The sequence below is a fragment of the Martes martes genome (genome assembly GCF_963455335.1).
Source record: "Martes martes genome assembly, chromosome: 1".
Taxonomy (NCBI): domain Eukaryota; kingdom Metazoa; phylum Chordata; class Mammalia; order Carnivora; family Mustelidae; genus Martes; species Martes martes.
In genome coordinates, this window is record NC_137888.1 from 213,704,146 (window position 1) to 213,726,281 (window position 22,136).

Below are 22,136 nucleotides of genomic sequence, written 5' to 3' on the forward strand. Positions count from 1 at the left end.
AACCAAGGTCTGCATGATCCCTTTCTCCTGTGTGTCCCACGACGTGCTGGGGTGCCAGATGGCTCAGTTTATAAAGCACCTACTGGGTGCCCATACTTTGGGGGCTCCAGTGCAGGCCTCCCCAATACCAGAGGGGTGGGATTCTGTGCTCCATTCTGTGGCAGGAGTAATTGAGGCACAGAACTTGGAAAGCGAGGACGCAGGGGAGAGGGGTGGAGGGTGCACGTGTAGGTCCGGCCTGGGCTCCTGGGCTCCTCTTCTGAGCCCATCCACTTCACTCCACTGGGCAGGGAGCTTCTCGGGGGCGGGGCCTGTCTCTCCTGCACCGGCCTTATCCCCAGGGGCTTAAAATTGTAGTGGTTTGTTATTTTTGGGCTCCAGGCCTCCTGCAGCATTGTGGGTAAGGGCTCAGCCTCTGGACCCAAACCTTGGTTCGAATCTCTGTTCTTTCTGACCTTGAGCAAGTGCTTTTTCTCTCTTCTTTCTCTTCTAACTTTGGAAAGTGGGGGCTCATGGTGGGGGCCGGGAGGACGTTCGGCGTGTGGTGTGCCTAAGAGCCCACTCCGCATTGGCTGTGGGATTCATCCCAAGTCCTCCTGGTGGCACCGGAACCATTTTCACCCAGGATAGGAGCAGATGGGGAAGCCGGGCCCCCTGCGGCGGCTCCGGGCCTCCATCAGGGTCCCTGGCCCTCCTTGACCGCTTCCCTGAGCTCCCGGGACCCGCCGGGCCTCCGCCTTCCCTGCCTCTCCGGAGTTTTCAAACCCGCCTGGGGCCGCAGCGCTGGCCGGGATTGGCTGCCTGCGCGGGGCTGCCCCTCCTTCTCGCGCTCCTCTCCAGCCTTCCCCCCCCACCCCCCCCCCCCGGGGTGTCTGGGACCTGGCACGGTGGCCCCATCTGTTTCCAATCTGGCCCTGTGTGCACTCTCCGCCCCCTCCTCAGGGTTGTGGCTATCGTGGGGGCCTCGGCCTTGGCGTCTCCCATTCATCCTCCCAGACCCCTACCGGACTCCCAGCGGGAGGGAAGCTTCTTTGTGCCCGCACCCCTCCCCCACCCTCGGGGGGCTCTGTGTGTAGGGGGCGCGGCCTCTGTCATCCAACCCGGACTGGGAGGGAATCTTGCTGCCCCTTCTCCGACCTCCTGTATTTGGGTGTGTTTGGGGAGCCCTCTGCCTCTGTGTCCGGCATCCAGCCTCTTCATGCCCCTTCATCCGTTGCCATGGCCACGATCAGCTCGTGGAAGAGAAAGGAGAGTGGGGTGGGGGCTCCCTCTGGGATCAGGCTTACAAAGGGGGGAGTCTCGGGCTCTGCCTCTTGGGGCACCCCCCATGTGTGTGCACATTGGGGGAACACAGCCACCCCCTTGGAGGCCTCCCCCTACTGGACCCCCATGTGGGCTTCCAGTACCCCGATGGAGCTCCCCACTGGTCTGACGCCCCTCCGCCCCACTTCCGGCCAGCGCCCCGCCCCGCTCCGGAGCCCCCTCCCCGGGCCCGCCCCCTGGCTGCCCCGCCCGTAGGCCCCGCCTCCGGTCCCGCCCCCAGGCCGAGCTCGCTGGGCCTTGGCCTCTCCCGAGTCCTCGCTGCGCGCCGCGCTCCAGGCGGACCGAGGGACGGGCAGCAGCGGGCCCGGCCTGAGGGGCCCGGGCCCGATCTCCAAGCCGAGATCCGCGGGGTGAGTGCGCCCGGAACCCCTTCTGCCCCGAGGCCCGGTGTACGCTGGGTTTTGACCCCCTCCTTGCCCCCCTCCAGGCCCCCGTGGAGGGGGGACCCCTGCGTTCTCCCCCACCCGCGCTCCTCTCGGGCCAGTCCAGCCACCCTCCAGGGACAGCTCCAGCCCGCTTCTGCCTGGCGTCCCCGCCCCCGCCTCCCGCACCCCATTCGGGTCGGTGGCTGGAACTTAGGAAAACTCCGGACCGTTATGCTCCGCGGGGTCCCCTCCCCCGCCTGGCCCCCAGCCCGTCCTCCTCCCCCACCTCCCGGGGGCGGAGCCAGGCTCCGGGCAGTCTTCTGCCAACCCAGGGGCGCTCTGATAGGGGGCTTCAGCTACCCCCTTTCCACTTCCTGTTCCTGTCCTTAAGCTCCACGCCTCTGTCCCCCATCATTGCCCACCAGACCCATACCTGAGCACCCCCTGTTGCTGCCTCCAGAGTCCTGCTTCCCAGGATTCCTTCTCAGAGTCTCCCGCAACAACACAGAGGGTTTTCCTGGGGCTTCCCAGCAAGGGGTCCCAGCCACCCAAGTGCCCCTGCTCGGTCCTGATCCTCATCTCCATCCCGTAAAGGCTCCAGCAGACCCTCAGAGCATATGTAAGTCCCAGCTGGAGGTCGTGCCCTTGCTGGCCTCCCCGGCTCGTGGTGTCTCCCTCTGGCCTCAGTTTCCCTCTCTGCAATAAATGTGACCCCCAGAATGATGTGGGTAAAGTGTCAAGTGAGGCGGGGCATGGTCGGTGCCTGCTGTACGTAGGGGCCTTGCCACGTTCCCGGGATGGGGAGGAAGCTACCATCTTGGAGGATGACAGGCCTATGATGGGAGACACACGGGGTGTGGGGGTAGGAGAACAGCTCAACGGAGACCTGAGGAGGAGTGTGAAGGCTGAAGTTTGGTGGGGAAGGAGGAAGGGAGTTCTGGGTAGAAGGGATAGCGTGTTCTCACCCCTTTGTGAGCCCGAGGGCCGTGAGTGGGGGCACCCACAGGGCACACAGGCGCTGGCGCTGCACCCTGGTGGGGTCAGCAGTTCCGAAGGCTGAAGTTAGGAATCTGGATTTTAACGATGTTGGTGGGAGCTACGGAATGTTTGAGAGCAGAGGAGGGACAGAGTCACACAGCCACTCCCAGCCCCGGACTGGCAGGTCAGGGCTGGGTGAAGGAAGGGTCCCGAGATGGGGTCAGGAAGGGTCAAGATTCAGTCTAGGGTGGGGAGATCTGTCGCCGAGTGTTGGAGGAGGAATCCACAGGTGGGCCAGCGGGGGAAGGATGTACCTGGTCTGGGCACCCATGTTAAGAAAGGCCCAGAAGGGGCGCCTGGGTGGCTCCGTGGGTTATAGCCTCTGCCTTTGGCTCAGGTCATGATCCCAGATTCCTGGGATCGAGCCCTGCATCGGGCTTTCTGCTTGGCGGGGAGCGTGCTTCCCCTCTCTCTCTGCCTGCCTCTCTGCCTACTTGTGATCTCTGTCTGTCAAATAAATACATAAAATCTTAAAAAAAAAAAAAGAAGAAGAAGAAGAAGAAGAAAAAGAAGAAGAAGAAGAAGAAAGGCCCAGAGGCCAGAAGCAGCCCAGTGCATCTTGGGAACCACAAGAACCTATGGAAAGAGGCAGCGGGTGGGCCCAGGTCACATCCTTCAGGGCCCAGGAGCTGGGAGCCCTGGTGGGTATGAGTGGGGCAGGCAGGTGCAGATCTTAGCCTCTTGGGCTTCTGTAAGGAGCTGGCGGGTAGACACAGGGCCAGGGGCAAGCCTGGTGGCCCAGGCACCTGGGAGGTTGACTGAGAGCTGGTCTCTGGCCTCGGATCTCAGCCCAGCCCCATCTCCCCACGCTGCCTGCCCCTCACCGGGCGGCTACCCCTCTCTGAGCTTAAGTCCTCATCTGTCTAGTGGAAGGACTCGTGGGGAGCATAGAAGAGGGCTTAGCATGTGGCAGGGGCACCCGGCTGGCATTACCGTTTCCTCCCTCTGGGACTGGGCCTGGTTCCTTCCTCATCCACACCTTCCTGGCTGCGGCGACCCTTGGGGACAGCACCCGATCCAAATCTATGGTTAATTAAAGGCGGATCCCTTGGCTGGTGTTAGCCCATTCTCGGAAGGTTGGCAGGGCTGGCCCCGCCCGGCCCCACCCTGAGCCCTTTTCCTGGTTGGGGGGCGGGGGAGGGGACACTGAGGCCCCGAGAGGGAGAGGGGCTTGGCTGGAGCCACTTGGAGCCCACCAGTGACCACAGAGCTGGAGGTCAGACCCTCTTGGACATTTTGGGGACACAGTGATCTAGGAACGCTGGGAGCCCGGGTCCTGCCCTTGAGGGTCTGCCTTGGAAAAGCCATTCCAGGCAGCAGGCCAGTCTGTAGGCTCAGAAGGGAGGGAGTGCAGGTTGGGGGGTGGGTCACACAGGATAGGGGTTGGGGGTGCTCCCCGCCATGCCCCACTGCCAGGGTTGCCCGTCGTACCTTCCCTGGCCTGGGGCCGTGCAAGCCCACTGAGGGTTGGGTTGTGCACAGGAACCCCTGGGTACCCACCCCCCCCCGGATAGGACAGACCCTGAGGTGGGGGCAGGGAGAAGCACTGGGGTGTCCTCGAGCCTCAGGAGACAGCATCTCGTGCGGATGACACAGAGCCTATTTGCCGCCCTGTCCTGGGTCATAATTGCCCCTTTATGCTCCCTGCTCCGCGTGGGTACACAAGGCTGGCTCCAGGATCTCGTGACCCACGCCCTGGCGACCTGCGAGCATGGGTATCTTTCCACCCCCTGTTATCAAGGCCTCCAAGGCCCCAGAGGCTGCCCAGCAGTCTGTACTGGGCCCAGAAAGGATCGTCCACTTGGCTGAGGTCACACAGAGGCCGGGGAAGGACACGGTCTTGGGATGAAATGTGGGCTCTGGGCCCAGGGTCCCACCCAGTCGGGGCCTGGGGCTCTTCTTTGAGCCTCAGTGTTGCTGTCTGTGAAAGGGAGCACCTGCCTCCGGCCGGCTGCCAAGAGCAGACAGATAGTTCTGCACGGGCCCCAGAGGAAGCTGGGTCAGCGGTGGCCAGGCAGTGGGCAGGGGCGGGGTCCCTCCCTGGCCCTCAGTTCCAGGCCCACAGGCCATTTTCCACCCTCCCCGAAGCCCAGACTCATTTGCCATCCAGATTATTCTCTGCGATTCCCACAGGGGACTGCTCCCTTGTTAGCGGCCACACCATCGTCTAGGAACTGAGGGATTGACGCATCATGTGGCCCCAAGGCACCTGCCTCAGTTTCCTTTTCTTGCCAGTGGCAGGGGTGGTGGCCCAGGCTGCTTTGCTGCAAGTGGGGGCAGGGAGGGGGCTTGGCCAGGGCCAACCCAGCCATGTCCCTCCCAGCCCAGAGCTGCCAGGGGCTCCTGGACGCCCTGTGGGTCCAGCCTGTATCTACCTCTGCCCTGATCTCTCTCCTAGGGTCTCTGGGTTCTGCTTCTTGCCCTTCTTCTTGCTGCTCCTTGTGTGGGGACACCCTCCCTGTTCCCATTCACCCTTTTGTTCCCAGCTAAATAATATCAAACCTGGGCAGAGGGCATAGCATGTGCAAAGGCCCTGGGGCAGGAAGAGTGAGGGTTGTGTGGCTGGAGCAGAGGGAGAGAGGGGAGGGCAGGGAGGGAATGGGGAAGATCGTGCAGGGTCTAGGGGGTCAGGGGAGGACTTGGGCTTTTACCCCAGGGAGGTGGGAGCCCTGGAGGGCTGTGGGCAGAGGAGGGCGGGACCTGACTCAGGTACCTTCTGGCTTCAGGGGGAGGACAGATCGTGGGGGCAACCGTAGGCGATGGCTGCATTGGTCCCGACGGCAACAACGGTGGAAGAAGGGGTGGGAAATGGGACAGATCCGGGCAGAGCTGAGACCGCTTGCTTATATTCCTCCCTGGCCCCTGGTGGGAGACCCCACCCAGAGTCCTCCAGGGAGAGGGAGGGACAGGATGATGGGGTGGGCCGGGGCGGCGGGGGGGGGGGCTGCCTCCAGCATGGCCAGTCCCTTGGGGAGGACAGGGTCCTGAGAGACCTCGGCACTTTTTCTCTCCCTTGCGGTGCATGATCCTCTCCTCCTCCAGTCTGCCCCCACCTCTTGCCCCCATTCCCGTGGGATGGTCCAGGCCCTGGCAGCCCCCAGCGCAGGGCCCCCCTCCTGCGGCAGGCTGGCGTGGCAGATTTGGAGAAGCCCACGCCCGGATCAGCCCCATCCTGCCCAGACATCCAGAAGGCGTGGGCCCTGCGAGGCGGGGGCTCTGAGCCCCGGGGTAATTAGGGGCCGCTCTGTTCTGAAGGCGGCTGCCCCGGCTTTCTTGGGGTGAAGGGAGCAGGGGAGGCGTCTGTGGCTGGAGCAGGAGGTCACCTCTGTGCAGGTGGCCCCTTCCCAGGCCTGCATTCTGTGGGAGGACGCTGAAGTCGAGCAGGAGGTCCCCCTCTTGGGGGTCCCTGGTGGGCCCAGCGCTCCCAAGTGTGAGCCCCTCTGGGCTGCGGGCTTTCTGTGTGGCCTCAGTTTCCCCCGAGGCCCTCTGAGGACCGGCCCGGCTGACCCAAGTGGTCTGGGCCAAAGCTCCCTGCTCCGATGTGCCCCCACTAGATGTGTGTCTGTGGGTGAGGCCAGCTGCCGTGGTCTCCCTGGCGCCAACGGCCTGTGGGCTCTTTTCCCCATCTGGGGCCTCCACCTTCCTCTTGGGGCACGGCTGATGGGGTGAAGGGGCTGTGCCCTAGGCTTCTCTTTTCCACCTGCCTGGTTCCCAGCTGGTTACGTCTAAGTGTGTCCAGGATTGCAACTTGTGTGCTGTTGTCCTTAGACAAGGGGTCTGGCTTGAGCCCCTGTAGTTACGGTCTGGCTCACACAAGCGAGGCGTGCTGCCTCCACGGCCCATTTCCGTGGCCTGGCTCTGTGCCGCCCCCACGGCCATGGTCCCCGTGGCCTGGCTGCGTGCACACATCTGAGTCTGAGGTCCGTGAGTCCTGGTTACGCGTCTGCGCACCACAGACCTCTGATTGGCCTCCGTGGTTCTGTTTGCCTATAGCCCGACCGTGTGTGTGTCATCTGCCTGACCGTGACCCTGTGCATGTATCTGGTCATGCTGTTTACCTGTGGCCTCTGCGTGGACCCACGTGTTCTCTGATCTGCCTGTGCTTGTGGTCTGACTATGTGCAGGTTGAGTCCCTCCCCTGCTCCAACCCTCCCTCTCCCATCCCGGCTTCCCCACCCCCATCTCTGAGCCATGACCAGGCCGCCAGCAGCCCAGCCTCCTCCTGGGGCCTCTCTGGGGCTGGGCGAGGTGACCGCAGCTGGGTATTTTGGGAGTCAGAATCACAGGGGCTGCCCCATCATTATATGGCACCCGTCCCTGTGGTCGTGGCCGGGGCCCGCCTGGGGCATGGCCTGGGATGGGCGTGGGGCTGACCGGGCCGTGGAGGCCGTGTCTCTGCCCGGCTCTGGCCACAGTGGAGACCGGGGAGGGGCTTTGGCCCTGGTGAGGAGGGAGTCTTCTATCCTAGAAGAGTTTAGATGCTGGTGGGAGAAACAGACTCAGAGTGATTAACATTCGCATGTCATTTGCAAACTGGGCTAAAGTGGGGAGGATGATGGCCTTACTCATGACTGAGGCTGTGGGATGTGGACTGGGGCGCGGGGGTGGGGGGCGGGAGCGCTACCGGAGGAAGTGACAACTGAGAGCCATCACAGGTGGTGGGGGGACAGCAGTCCCGGCAGAAGGCCCAGCAGGGGCAGAGGCCGGCGGGCAGGACTGAGCTCAGGCTGCCCGGCTACCCCTCCAGGAGAGGAGGAAGTGAGATCAGCAGGAGTGGCTTCCTCTGGGGGCAGCGGGAGCCACAGAGGCTTTAGAACAGGGCAGGGGGCAGGGCCTGACAGGTGTGTCGGGGGCAGATCCGTCCGTGGGCCGATCAGGGGCCGAGGTGGGGTGCAGAGACAGCCGGCAGCGGTCGCTGGAGCCTCGTCCTTCCAGAGGCCCAGCCCGGGAGGGCGGCAGCAGGTACTCAGGACCCCGGAGCTGGTGCCCAGTCCTGGTTGGGCGCTCGGTGGGGGTCTGAGGTCCCAGCTCCTTCAGAGCGGAGGCTTACCTGCAGTCAGCCGTCAGTGGGTGGCTGGGGGCTGTCTCCGTCCACTGGGGCTGCTGACCAAAATACCATAGGCCGGGTGGCATCCCGAGAGTAGACGTGGCTGTCTCTCAGGGCTGGAGGTAGGAGTCCAAGATCAAGGTGCCCGCAGAACTGGGGTCTGGTGAGGGCCGCTCCCTGGTTCCCAGCCGGCCCTCTTGTCGCCCTGTGTTCGTGAGGCAGAGGGGGTAAGGGAGCCCCATGGCGTCTCTTTCACAAGTCGCTGCGCCCATTCCCGAGGGCCCCACCCTTGTAGCCGAATCCCCTCCTGAAGGCCCAGGCTCCTAGCACTGTCCCAGGGAGGGTGGGACTCAGCGCAGGGATGTGGGGGACACAGAGCTTCAGCAAGGGTTCAGCCCTTTCCTTCTGCCCCATCATCGCCCTGCGAACCCCCCTCGTTGTCCTGCAACCCTTTCCCCCCAACCCTGTCCCTCCCCTCTGTCCCTCTGTGGTCCTCCCGCTGCTGCCTCCATGAAGGCCCCCCAGATTGCTTCTCCTCTTCCCCTCTCACTGTGCCTTCGTTGTCTCTGCAGACGCTGCCCCGTCTGACGCTCGGCTCGGCTCGAGGCCTCTTTGTGAGGGACCGGGGGGGGGGCCGTCCCCCTCTAGGGCGGAGGCCAGAGGCTGCAGGTGGCTACCAAGCATGGCGCCTGCCTGGGGCCCCGGCGTGGCATCTGTGGTTGGTCCCGTGGGCCTCCTCGTGGTCCTGCTGGTCGGAGGCTGCGCAGCGGAAGGTAAGAGTCTGGCGTGGGACGTGTGGGCATCCGAGTTCGTGTCTGCGCATGTGAGTGATGTGTCCCCACCTCCTCCCCGGGGCCCCAGGTGTGGCCACACAGCACCTGTGTGCCCCACGAAGGAGGCTGAGCAAAGTGCCTACTGGGCGCTGGTCCTGGGAGGCTCAGAGGCCAATAGTAATGATGGTATTAAAAGCAGTAATGGTAATGACAATGATGATGGCCATTTCCCCGGCACTAGCTCTGTACCACGGGCATTGCCAAGTATAGACTTGACCTCTTTCACCTCCCTCTAGCCGGATGTTCCATTCCCTTCCCCATTTTGCAGTGAGAGAAACTGAGGCTCAGAGGGACTTACTTGAAGCCACAGGGTTCACCTTCCCTTGCCCCACGTAGAAACACCAGGCCCCTGGGTGGCAGATACACAGGCAACCAAACCTTCCCAGGTGGAGCCAGGAGCGGCTTCTTGGGAAAGAGGGCATTGGAGCTGGGGCTTTGTGGCTGTGTAGGAGTTTGCTGGCAGAAAGGGCATTACTGGAGAAGGTGGTAGCCCACAGAAAGGCCTGGAGGTGAAGAAGGGGCTTGGTGTAGTTTGGGGTGGGCAAGGCTTTGTTTCTGGATGTAGCCTGGAAAGGATGAGGGTCCTTTCCCTCATCCTGGTCCTGACACCAGGACCGAACTTACCACAGGGGGCCTAGAGGTGGTGTCACTCAGGCCCATGGGGACACACAAGGTCAGGCCAGCAGGAAAGAAAGTGGCATCTGTAGTTAGTCTGGGTTTGAATCCTGACTCTGCCATCAACCTGCTGTGTGACCTTGGGCCAGTGACTCAAACTCTCTCAGCTGCCATTTCCACCTTGACTGAATGAGACTCATAACAGATCCACACCTCAGCATTCCCGTGGCAAGGACACATGAGAATGCTGCCTGGTATGTAGTAGGCCCACAATCCCGTGCTCCCACGAGCGCAATAATTATGGCCCCTGGACAAGAACACCAGAGACATGCACACTTGCCTCAGCGATATGTGCCTTTCCCTGTTTTCATGTTGTTTTTTTAGTGGATGCCTAACACATTCAGATCAGCCTGATGGGATGAATACTGTTCTCATCGTTCCCATTGTACAGATGGGGAAATTGAGCCATGGCGAGGTTTCATGACAGCCAGGAAGTAGCCACAAGCCGCAGCTGGGCTGGGATCTGTCTGGTCACTTTGTGGGGCCTGTGCGTTCCTGGGCTCTGTTCCCCACGGTGGGAACAGCAGGTCGAAGACCACAAGCATTTTAGCATTTTGTTCACTCATTTAAGGCAGGGTCAGATCGTTCCCTGGGTTGAGGCATCCCATGCACTGTTGGGGGGGGGTGTCAAGCAGCATTCCTGACCCCACCCATTCCGTTCCAGGAACACCCCCAGTCCTGACGACCACAACCACAGACGTCTGTAGGCAATGTCTCACCCTCCCCCACCACCTCCACCGCCCCGGGTGAAAATCGCTGGTTTGACTTACCCTGGTTGAATAAATAATAAGTTTACTCCTTTGATGCTTGCTCCAGGGATAATTACCGGCCTTGGAGAAACTGAGGCTGCCCGAGCCGGAAGCCCATTGTGGTTGAGGGAGGCTGCGGGATTTGGAGACTGCCCTGGCCTGGGTTTAAATCCTGGCTCTGTTGTGTGACCATGGCGACTCGTGGTCTCTTTCATTCAGTGTGTCTTTAATAAGCACCTACTGTGTGCCGGGCACTGGTTTAGCTACTGGGGATAAAACAGACATCCCACCCCTTTACAGAGCTCATAATCTCGTGAGGGAGAAGCACTAAGTGTGTTGGATGGTGGACATGCTGGGGATGTGGGTGTGAGGTGAGGGTTGGGGGCTGCATCTTAACGGCACGGGAGAACATGAGTGAAGGTCTCAGTGAGGTGGCCTCTGAGCAGAGACCTAAAGGAGCTCAGAAGTGCACCCTATGCGTATGTGGGGGAAACTCCCAAGCAGAGAGAGCAGTATGTGCAAAGGGCCTGGGGCAGGACCCAGGGTGTTGGAAGAACAGCCAAGGGGCCCATGTGGCTGGAGCAGAAAGGATGAGGGGGAGAGAGGGAGGAGTGAGGGGTAGGGAGGGGCCAGAGCAGGTCTTGCAGGGCCTCGGGGGGCTTCAGAGGAGGCTTGGGCTTCTATCCCCCAGAGGTGGGAGCCCTAGAGGGGCAGTAGGCAGAGGAGGGTAGAACAGAGATTTGCCTGCTCACCGGCGCCCTCTGGTGGTCGTTGTGAGGAGCATTGTCAGTTGTGGGTTGTCCATGGTATTGCCGGGGGTTGAGGGCCTGAGCTGGGGGAGCAGGGCGAGGTGAAGACGCTGGTTCAGGCGAGCAGTGAGAGGGAGGTGACCCAGGATATTAGCACCTGCTGTGCATCTGAAGCAGGCCCAGTGGGTGTCCCCTCAGCCCAGGAATTGTTACTGTGTTACTTTAGGTGTCCTGTACTGCCCTACACTCAAGCCCAGGTCCGCCTCTCCAAGGCCGAGGCATCTTGCCTCCAGGGGCGGGTCTGTGTCACAGGAGCTCCGTCCTCTGGGACCTACCGTGATTTGCGCAGCCAGCTTCAGGGAATGGCTCGGGCCCCTGGGGAGCCACGGAGGGTGGGGGCCATCAGGCCACAGAGAGCCCACGTGGGCAGCTGAAACCAGCAGCCAGTGCCAAGAGGAGCGACTGCTGCTCTAGAAAGGGCCTCAGGTCCCGTGGGACCTTCCCAGGATGCCGTGGGGCTGGCCCAGGCAGGGTTGGAGGGGACAGGCGGGTGGGTCTCCCGCGCCGGCCTTGGATTCTCCTCTCTAGAGTCCGGAGTGGAAAAACAGAGTTCGGGCTCTCTCCCAGCCTCTATGCTGGGGGTGTCACCGCTCTGAGCAAAGACAGGGAGACACCTGGGGTATGCTCTCAGGGATGAGGACCCACAGCCCTATTTATCAAACGTTCCCTTGCTGGGGTAGGTCCCTGGTTTAGGCCCCCGGTGGAATCCCAGCCCCCGTCCACCACGAGCTGAGTGACCCTGCTCACGTCTCTCATCCTCCCTGACCCCCAGTTTTGCTTCTCTGTGTCCCGGGTACAAGAACAGCGCTGAGTGCCACCTGGCCCAGGACCCCACAAGTAGCTGCCATACCCCAGGGCATCTGTCTTGTGTCAGGGCCCCTTTGCCAAAAAGAGGAGGGGTGGGTTCATTCAAAGGAGAGGATCCAAGCGTCTATAGGAAATTTTCTAATCAGGGTGCAGTGAGCGGACAAAGAGCTCTTCTAGGCTCTTTGTGACCCCAGAGCCACCTGGAGATGGGCTGAGAGGGGGGATCTCGGGAGCGAGTGGGCTGTTACACAGGGTCCGGTGTTCAGTGGCCGTCACGGGTCACCAGAGAGGTGTGGTGGCATCCCGGGGACCCCATGCCCACCCGGGATAACAAGCGATTTTGGCACACCACTCCCAAGCCTGTGATGGGGGAAGTCCAGGCAGCGGTGGGGGGCGGAAGAGCTCCTGACCCAGCCTGTGGTAATCTGAGAAGGCTCCCCGGAGGAGGTGCTGGCCTAGCTGAGGTAGAAGCTGCCAGATGAAGGGAGGAGGGACTCCGGTGGAGAAGGAACGGCGGGGTCTCCCTGCTGTTGCCCCCCCCCCCCCACCGCAGGCTGCTGGGGGTGTGTCCCAGCTCGGAGTCATAAACAGGCAGCTGGATGCCTCCTGGAGCTCACTTCAGCCCTTCCTTCCAGTTCCTTCCAGGGGCTCCCAAGAGAGGATTTCCCCCAAGTAAGATTCCTGGCCCGGCCACAGTGACTTTCCTCCATGACTTCGGCTGGGGACACGCAGGGCCCCAGTCGCCATTCCTGAGGCTTGGAGGAGGGGCCACCAGGGCAGGCAGAGCCCAGGGCTCAGCAAAACATCCCGATCAGGCTCGAGCCCTGGAGGCGATGGGAACCCAAGGCTCGCACCTGTGGACGGAAAGACCCAGGTCCAAATGCGGGCGCTGTCCCCCTGGGCGGGGTGGCTTCACGCAAGCTTCGCCACCCGGAGTCCGCGCGTGGTTAACCACCTCGGCTTCGCAGGGGTCCCGAGGAGCTGACTGAGGCCGCACATGGCTTCGCGCAGGGGGGCCTGTGGATTTTAGAAGGAAAGCTGCGCGCGGTCGCATCCGTGGGAGCGCAGCCTCAAGAAAGGCCGCCGGGATAGGCACCCCGTTTTGTTCAAAGAGTGATTTGAAGAAATAATTTCCGTTTATCTTTAAACAGCTGTAAATCTCAAAAAGGTACCAAGCAGGAAGCCCCTCTCCCCGTCCCGGTGTCTAGCCACCTGGTTTCTCTCCTGGGGCGGCCTTCACGTGTGCTCATGGCCTTCACGCGCGCACTCCCACCCCCCCCCCCAGGTTCTCTGCCCACCCTCTGAGTTTTCTTTTCGCGCAAAGAGTAACATCCGCTGCATGCTCTGCCCCTCGCTGTTCCGTCTTGAAGTGCCGAGATCTTGCAGTTCCTGCCCTAGGAGTTAGGAGAATCCCCCTCATCCCTTGGTGCTGCTGCCCCGCGTCCCACTTCGGGGCAGCCCCGAGGACACGTAGTCCGTCCCCTTTTGTCGGATGGCGAAGTGGCTTCCCGGAGGGCCTCGCCAACCCGCCGCAGCCCTTGAATCTGTCGCTCGAAAACCCTCAGGAGTTCCCTGAATTCCCTTCCCGCGCTCCGCTGTAGCGATCCCAACAGCGCGTGGTGAGCCGGGATTGCCTTGGGCCGTCCCGGGGTTCCCGTGCAGAGTCGGAACCGAGAGTGCGGCGGGAAGTGCTTTCACAGGACGCGGTGATCTGGCCACGCGCGCGCAGCGTGGAGGCTGCTGGCGGTTAAAGACCCCGCAGGCCCCACTGGAGACTCTCCGGGAGAGACTTCGTACATCGGATCTCCCCAAGGGGCCAGGAATGTGGCCTGCGGAGCCAGCCGGGTTCAAATCCCCGCTGGGCCAGTGGTGGCTGTGTGTGTCCAAGCAAAGGCTTTGCTGGGCGTCCTCAGAGGTCACCTGTAACTGAACTACACCACGGCATACACTAGGTGCTCAGTAAGCGCTTGCTCTCCTGGTTGTCAGCATCTTGTGCCTCGGGACCGGATCAGCCTTTCTGAGCTGCTGCTTCTAGTGCGGGGCCCCTTGTGTCTAGATGCCTCCCACGGATTAAGAGGCTGGAGCCCTGGGTTCCGGTGCGGGCTGTGACCTCACACCCCTTGGTCATCCCCTGCTTCCCTGTTTGATGCCTCAGTTTCCCCATATGTCCCACCAGGGGATTATCTCCTTGCAAGTCTTTTCCGGGCCAGGGATCCTCCAGGGTTGGCTGGGCACACCACGGGGGGCTTCTAGGTGCTAGATCTGAGGACCCCGGAGTCTTGGGGGAGGGCTCCCCTTCCACCATCCTCTGTGGCCCACGTGAGATTGGAAGTAAATGTGAGCGTGATGGCTCTGGTCTCTGGGGTGGGCGTGAGGAGGGAGGGCGGATTTGCATGGCCCCATGGGCTCCTGGGCTCATGCCTGGGCCCACCAGACCTTTCGTCCTCCTGCTTTGTCTTCAGAGCCCCCCAGGTTCATCAAAGAACCCAAGGACCAGATTGGTGTATCAGGGGGTGTGGCCTCGTTCGTGTGTCAGGCCACGGGCGACCCCAAGCCACGGGTGACCTGGAACAAGAAAGGCAAGAAGGTCAATTCCCAGCGCTTTGAGGTGAGTCAGGGGTGAGGAGAGACAGTCTGGGGCCAGCAGCCTCTCCCAAGATGGGGCCCCAGCGGCTCAGCCACGCTCAGCTGCGCTCAGCCACAGATGTCCCAGAAGCATCTCCCAGATGTAACACGAGCGGCCAGGCTGGGCAGCCACCCTCTGTGGCCTCCGGCTGCTCTCACCCCTTCCCAGCCAGGCCCCCCTTCTGCCTGCTTCGTGAGGGCCCGGCCAGGCTGGCTTCCTTTGCCTGCCGTGTACTGTGTGGCCTTGAGCAAGGCTACACCCTCTCTTCCCATCTCGCACACGGAGCCTCACGCAGCACCCCGTAACACACACGCAATCAGATGCACACGCTTCTGTAGCCAACATGCCTCGCCACGCCTGTCACACATACCGGCCTGTGCTCCTCACATACCCACATACACACAGGCCCTTCTGCTTGCATAGACCCGGGCCCGGGTTCTGGTTTGCACGGATGCCTGTCCGCATGGACGGTCCAGCCCCCAGCTCCTCTGCCCGCCTCCCCGGGGACCCCAGCCTCACCTTGTTCTCTCTCCCCTGCCCGTGGCAGACAATCGAGTTTGACCAGAGCGCGGGGGCCGTGCTGAGGATCCAGCCGCTACGGACACCCCGGGATGAGAACGTGTACGAGTGCGTGGCCCAGAACTCCGTCGGGGAGGTCACGGTCCACGCCAAGCTCACTGTCCTCCGAGGTACTGGGCTACTTCAGATGGGTGGGGGAGGAACCAGGCCCCGGGCTTTTGAATCATTGAAAATGTTGCTTTGGATTTTCTCCTTGGGGGACCTTGATCTCGCTTCCCCGGCCTGTTACGCCAGTGTGGCCCAGAGCCTGCCAGTGGGGATTTATTGAGCTTTTACAGGAAAGAGCGGTGTTGCGGGACTAGTGTCATTCCTATTTATCATCTTAATCATGCTGCTCTGATTACAAGAGACTGATCCACCTCAAACTGATTCATGTAAGAAAGAAAATTCATTGATCTGTGCAATGAGACTGCCCGTGGAGGCAGCAGCTTCAGGTTCGGCTAGATCCAGGAACTCATGCAATGTTCTTAGGTCTCACCGTCTCTCTGCCTCTGGGTTTGTTTTCTTCCATAGTGACTGTGTCCTCAGTGGGATGACCCCAGTAGCTCCAGGCTCCCAGGCCCTTACCCGAAAGAGAGGACCAGGTGGTCTGGGACGATGGCTCCTTGCCTAAGCTGGGTTAGATAGCCATCCCTGAGCCAGTTACTGCGGCCAGAGAACAAATACCCCCATTGGCAGAGTCCTTCCTGGAGTCAGGGGTGTGTCAGCCCACACAGACAGGGTCAGCAAGGGGCGGGTCCGCCAAAGGGACAAAGGAGGAATAGATGTCGGACAGGCACAGACAGCTGCCCACCACCTCCCATGCATTCACACAGATCATTCGGGAACACTGCTGGGCCGCTGGCTAGCCTCGCTTTGCGGGGGGGTGGGGGGGGCGGAGGGGTGGCGGCGCACCAGGAAATCGAGTTCTCCTTGTAAAATAGCACCCTTCAGACAGCCTCGCCACAGCCCCCTCCCTTCCCCCTCCCCCCCTCCCCACCGCTGCTCCCTCCTGCCTGCTCTGTGGCTTTGTGACCCTGGGCAAGTTCATAAGCCCCTGGGAGCTGCAGCCCCTCACCTCCCTCACCTCCCAGGTGGGGAATAATGAGACTCACTGCGAAGGGGCACCACGTGGTCCAGGGAGGTGGCGCATGTGCGGGAGAGGCTTTCCACACCCCCACACCCCCCCCCCCCGGACCCAGCTCTCGGCTGACTCCAGCTCCCCCAGCGTCACCATCCATACTCCCAAGTTTAGTGGGGCAACTGCCACCAGCCCTTCTGGGGCGCCCGGGCTGGCATTCTAAAGCTTCTCCAGGGCAACACAGCCCGGGGGGGCGGAACCTTGGCCCCCGGGGCACTTGGTCTTGGACCTGGGGTGCAGCCTGCGCGGGGGGGCCCTTCCTCGGAGCACTCTGCGCCTCCAGGCTGTTTAACAAGAGGCCCCATAGTTTCCACCGCATGGGTCCTGGAGCCTGTCCGGCTGCCGGGAGGAGAGGCGCGGGGAGCTAGCTCGCCCCAGGCCTGGCCCGCCCCGCCTTGCCTCTTCCCAGCAGACAGGCTTTCCCTGACCTTTCCCGGGCACAGACAGAACAGCCTGCCTCCCGCTGCCCCGTGCCAGCCTCCATTGTGAGCGCTCAGAGAGTTAAAAGGACATGCTGTGAATCTATTAACCGCCCAGTGGCTGGGAGTCTGGGAAAGAGCCGTCTGTGCTCCCTGCAACCCCCCCCCCACCCCCGCCCCTATCAAGGCCTCCTTGGCTTTGCTCTGTTCTCTGGCCGCCTGGAGGACATGGTGCTTGGGCCGGATGCCCAGCCCGGGGCCTTTGACCCAGGAGCGCCTGTCCTCCCGAGCCCCCCCCCCACCCCCTCCCGGCGCCCTGAGTCCCAGGGCTCTCCCTACCGTTGGCCCAGCTCTGGGCCCAGCTCTCCCTGCCTCCCTCCCCCGCCCTCTGATTGTGGACCCTGCTCACGCTTCCCTTGCTGTTGTTTTAATTAAACTCCGAGGAATCGGGCACAATGTGGTACGCGATGAACATTTTTGTTTAATTAGGAGCTCTCGGTACCCAGCCCCCACCCCCACCCCCCACTGGCTGCCACCCACGCGCGCGCAGTGGTGGGGCCCCAGGGGCCCTCAGGCACGCAGGGTAAGTGCTCACGTGTGAGCTCTCGTGGGGCGTGGCTGCGTTCTCGGGTGAGCAGGCGCACACATGCAGGCCTGGAGTGCCAAGAAGCCAGGCCCGGTTGGTTTGGCCCTAACCTCCAGTGACATCACGGGTAGCCAGTCAGAACCACCTCTGGGCTTCAGGCCTCAGGCCCAGAAGGACAAACAGGGCCTGACCCCCCTGGGACAGGGTCCGACCCACCTGGGACAGGGTCCAGTCCCTCTTCCTCAGACTGGAGTAGGTCCAGTCCTGGGATTGGGGGCGGGGGGGGTGCCTAAGCTGGTCTGTCCCAGCTTCCTCTGGGCTTAGCCAGACCTGGGTGTATGAGCTGGAGCAGCTGTGTGTCTGTCTGAGCCTCAGTTTCCCCCTCTGTGAAATAGGTCCCATCTTGGAGGAGGGCACGGCAACTTACCTGTAGAGTGCTTGGTACACAGTGTTCAGGACTTGGGACTGGGGCTGTTGGCCTGCATGCATCCCGGACCAAAGCTCTCTTGTCCCACCGGAGGAAGGGGATGGTGGTGCCCCCACCAGCCTCTCCCCTGCCCTGTCTTGGCCTCCTGTCTCCCTCCCCCACGACGGTGTGTCCGGAGTTCCAATCTCTCTTGCATGGTGGTCTCTCGCCCACCTCTTTGTCAGTCCCCCAGTCCCATGCCCCAGAGCACCCACCATGCCCCCTGCTCCTTCTGGACCCCTGTGTATCATTTCCCTGCACGTGGATAAGCGTCGTCTGGTCCAGAAGACAGCCAGCTTTTTCTGTAAAACACCAGGGAGGAAATATTTTTGACTCTGCAGCCCAGTCTCTGTCCCAGCTTCTCAGCTCTGCCGTTGTAGCCAGAAAGCTGCTGTAGGTGACGAGGATACAGGGACGTGGCCGTGTGCCAGTAAAACTTTATTGACAAAAACAAGCCAAGGGCCGGGTTTGGCCTCGGGACAGTAGTTTTTGACCCTTTATCTATACCGTCTTTCCCTCTGAACCTGTCCACGTAGCAGTGTGTCTGGACTTTGTTTTGGCTCCCATGGGTGGCCCAGCGTGTAGATAATGAGTCCCCATTGATAGCTGGTTAAGTTGTCGCCAGCCCCACGCTGCTCCAAGCCACTCTGCGTTCCTCCTCTAGGGCACGGCGCGTGGAAACCGTAGATGCAGAGCTGGGGGTCAGGGGTCTCTGGAGGATGGCCACGGGGCATCCCTCCTCGTAGGCTTTGTACCCCCCGCGTTCCTGCGTGTTCACCTTCAGTTTCACCAGCCCCCACCCATGATCAGTTTTGCTGTCACTTGGCCATCAGGATAGGGGTGGGAACCACATGGGTTTGCCAGGGCTGCCGTAGCCAAGTCCAACCATCTGGCAGCTTAAATGACATATTCTCTCCTGGCCCTGGGGGGCTGGAAGTCTGAGACTGGGGTGTTGGCGGGGCCAGACCCTCCTGGGGCATCTCTCCTAGGCATGCGGGCAGCCGTCTTCTCCCCCTGTCCTCATTTGCTCGTCCCTCAGCACGTCTGTGTCCCCATCTCCCCTCTGTGCAAGGACACCCGTCAGATTGGATTAGGACCCACCCCAGTGGCCTCATTGTAATTTAATCACCCCGTTAAAGACCATGAGGTCCTGGGGTTCAGGCTTCAGTATGAATTTGCTGGGGGAGGGGGGCTCCTTTTGGTCTGTGATAGAGCGAGTGGGTGATTAAATTCGCACCAAGGAGCCTCGTCCCTGGCCCTGGGGAATCCTTTGTCCATTGCGGAGGGCAGGGACACAGTGGACCTGGGGGTATTCAGGATCACAGCAAAAGGCACCCGGAGTCAGGTGCTGGATGGGGAGAGTGGGGGTGGGGCAGCAGGTGGCCCCCTGAGTTGCTTCCCTTCCCTGGCGTGACGCCAGCTCAATTAGGTCACGGAGTCTGGTGAGGTTCTCAGGCATGCCAGTGACCACGTTCCTGCGGGCACCAGACGTCAGGGGCACTTTCTCCTCCTGGTGGCCCTCCTATCCCCTTTACCACGGAGGGAAGCCAGACCCTGGCCAGCACCTGGGGGCACTGAGGCCTGGAGGCGCGGGGACTCTGGTGGGTTAACAGCAGCTGGAACTGTTTCATGCATTTATTGAGCACCTACTGTATGCCAGGCCCTGCATTGGGCCGTGGGGGTGTGGGGGTGACACAGGCACAGCAGGATAGAGTTGGGCCTCAGATATGCTGGAGTCCAGGAGGGTGTGTGGCTCTGCTGTGTGAGCCAGCCTGAGGGCACCTGGGTGCAGAGACGGAGGTCGAGGGGGACGCAGGAGGGAGCTTGACTTCTCTGAGGAGCATTGAAGTGTGTGTGGCTGGACGGAGAGAGTGTGAAGGTGGCTCGGAATGGGGCTGCCGAGGCCAGCGGGGCAGTGTGGGCCAGGATCTGGGTCCCCCCGGGAGGTGAGGACCACACCGGAAGGGTGTACGGCCCAAGCGTAGTGGGCTTCCGTTTACGGACATCTGTATTTACTTATTTTTTAAAAACGGGGTGAGGGGCAGAGGGAGCTGGGGAGCGAGAATCTCAAGCAGACGCCCCACTGAGTGCAGAGCCCCATGAGGGGCTCGATCCCACGGCCCTGAGATCATGACTTGAGCCGAAATCAGGAGGTGGACTCTTCACTGACTCGGCCCCGCCCCCCCTTCCCGGCGCCGAGTTGATGTTTTTAAAACTAGCTCTGGATGCTCTAAAGGACCCAGCATCCTCCCCGCTGGGAAAGTCTTTCCCGTGTCACTGCTGACACGGGCTGGATCATTCTCGGGTAGGGGGTGTCCTGGACATGATGGGGTGTTGAGCAACATTCTAGGGCCCCACCCCAGACGTGACCATCAGAATCCCCCCCACCTCAGACCTCTCCAGTCACCCCCTAGGTGGCAGAGTGGCCCCGAGCCAGAAGCTGCAGTCTGGCCCCGTGCACCCTGCCCCCTGCCCCCCCCATCGCCCCTGGCACTCCCTCCCGTGGGACGGATCCCCCACGTGGCAAGCACAGAAGCTGCCCCGTGGAGGCAGGGGCTGCACTTGGGTCCCCTGCCCCCGGCAGCGCCGGCCATGTGGCAACCAGCCCCCTGCCCTGTTCTTCCCCCGTCTCCACCTTCAGAGGACCAGCTGCCCCCTGGTTTCCCCAACATCGACATGGGCCCCCAGCTGAAGGTGGTGGAGCGGACGCGCACGGCTACCATGCTCTGTGCTGCCAGTGGCAACCCTGACCCCGAGATCACCTGGTTCAAGGACTTCTTGCCTGTGGACCCCAGTGCCAGCAACGGGCGCATAAAGCAGCTGCGATCAGGTGAGCGCAGGGGTCTGGGAGGATGCGGGAGCCACGGAGGGCGGTGGGGGAGGGCAGTGTCTCCAGGGCCCAAGCCCTGGGGGCTAACGGGAGACCGAAAGGCAGAGGGGACGTGTAGCCACAGGGAGGGCATTAGGGTGGGGAGGTTGTCTTCAGAGCTGAGCCAGCAGGGATATAATGGAGCATGGACAGGCAGGGGTAGTGGGGAGCCACAGCAGATGGTAGGAGGGGAGTGTGTCCGTGCCTGAGTGGGGTGATAACGGACCCCAGTATGCACAGTGATGGGCAGCTACAGACACCACAGGGGCAGAGTGTCTCCAGTCCCCAAGCAGCGCAGTCCTAATGAGGCACAGATGTTCCAAGTGACGGAAAGCCCCAGCAGTGGGGACACAGTGTGGTCCAGAGAGGCAGAGGTGAGGGGGGCCGTGGAGAGTGGCGAGGACGGCCATCTTCAGAGCCTAACCACTGGGCATGTGATGGGGCACAGACAGGCAAGATAGTGGGGAGGCATGGAAGGTGGCAGAGGGAGAGTGTCTTCTCTCCTGAGCCGTGGGCCTGTCCAGTGAGGATATAATGGGGCCCTGACAGGCCAGAGGAGAGGAGAGATGTCGAAGGCAAAGGCAAGAGAGAATTTCCAGTGCTGATGCAGTGAGAATCTCCAGAGGAGATGGGAGGCCTTAGACAGGTAAGGTAGTGGGGAGCCATAGAGAGCTGCAGGGAGAGAGTGTCTCTGAGACTGAAGCAAGGACGTGACAGGGCACAGGCAGGCAGTCCAGCTTGTGTGTCCAGGTCCCGGCCGGGTCGGAAGAGCACGAGGCCTTGGTCACCTTTGGGATGGGTGCTTTCACGGTTGTGTCTCGGTGTAATGCCCGCATGCCCCATCTGTGAGTCTGTCCGTCTCGCGGGGGGAGTGCTGTGTGTGTGTTGTGTCAGTTGTCACACTGCTTCATGGTGAGTCCACGTGTCTGTGTCTGGGCTCCCGGTGCAGGCAGCCTGACCTTCCCGCGAGAGAGCCGACGCAGGCCCTGCCGCCTGCCTGTGGGTTCGCCTTCTCCCTCCTGCACACGCGCCCACGTTACTGTCCCTCCCAGCCGTGCCCCCAGTCCCCATGTGTGCAGACACCTGATAGGGACATGCCCACTTGCCCTCCTGGGTGTTTCCGTCCGCTGTGATTATACATGTTGGGGTATACCACTTTGCTTTCTCCTCCCCACCCTTCCTCCGAGGACAGCCCCCCGCCCTGGAGCCAGCCCTGCCTGAAGGCCTCCCAGTGGTTCTTCACACCCTCACTTATTGCCCGGTCCCATCAGCATCTGCCGAGGGTCTGTCTGCCCATCCTCTGCTTTCCGCTTCTCCCCAAGCTCTGAGAAGGGGCAGACGTTAAGCCTAGGGTTTCTTCCCTGGAGAGACGTGGGGGATAGCCAGCCTTCCCCCCTCCCATCTATCTGAGGATACTTGCAGCTTGAGGGGTTCAGCTGTGGGCTGATGGCAGCCCGAGGATCCGGTTGTTACCCTGCTGGCTTCTGCCCTCATGGCCCCCAGTAAAGAGAAGAGCGCGGACCCCGGGGCCCAGCACCCGAGCCAGCAACCGCTGTGTCCTAGAGCAGGTCTCTTTCTCTGGGTCTCGCGGCCATGAAATGCGCCTCCTCGCTGGGGCTCATGACCAGATGCCTGGCACAGACTAGGTGCTCAACGAACGTCTGCTGCTTTATTGATCATAAAAAATCTGATGATTCCCCTCCCCTCCCCTCCCTGCCCCCGTCCCGGTGAGGATACAGGCTTTTGCACAGCGCCCATTAACGATCCTGTTCTCTTTTCTTGTCCCTCTGTTGTAAACGTTCAGAAACCTTTGGTAAGTCTCATT

General features: G+C 61.7%; 1 protein-coding gene across 3 annotated transcripts in view; it reads left to right on the forward strand.

Moving 5' to 3' along the window:
* Positions 1-1,546: 1,546 nt before the first annotated feature.
* PTPRS (protein tyrosine phosphatase receptor type S) overlaps positions 1,547-22,136 on the forward strand; it is a 65,198-nt gene continuing 44,608 nt past the window's right edge. For all 3 annotated transcript variants that reach the window (XM_080799401.1, XM_080799402.1, XM_080799403.1), the window contains exons 1-5: positions 1,547-1,673; positions 8,346-8,546; positions 14,109-14,254; positions 14,820-14,961; positions 20,084-20,272. In XM_080799401.1, the coding sequence (XP_080655527.1) occupies positions 8,456-8,546; positions 14,109-14,254; positions 14,820-14,961; positions 20,084-20,272 (568 nt within the window). In that variant the 5' untranslated portion in view covers positions 1,547-1,673; positions 8,346-8,455. The remainder of the gene's footprint in view (positions 1,674-8,345; positions 8,547-14,108; positions 14,255-14,819; positions 14,962-20,083; positions 20,273-22,136) is intronic.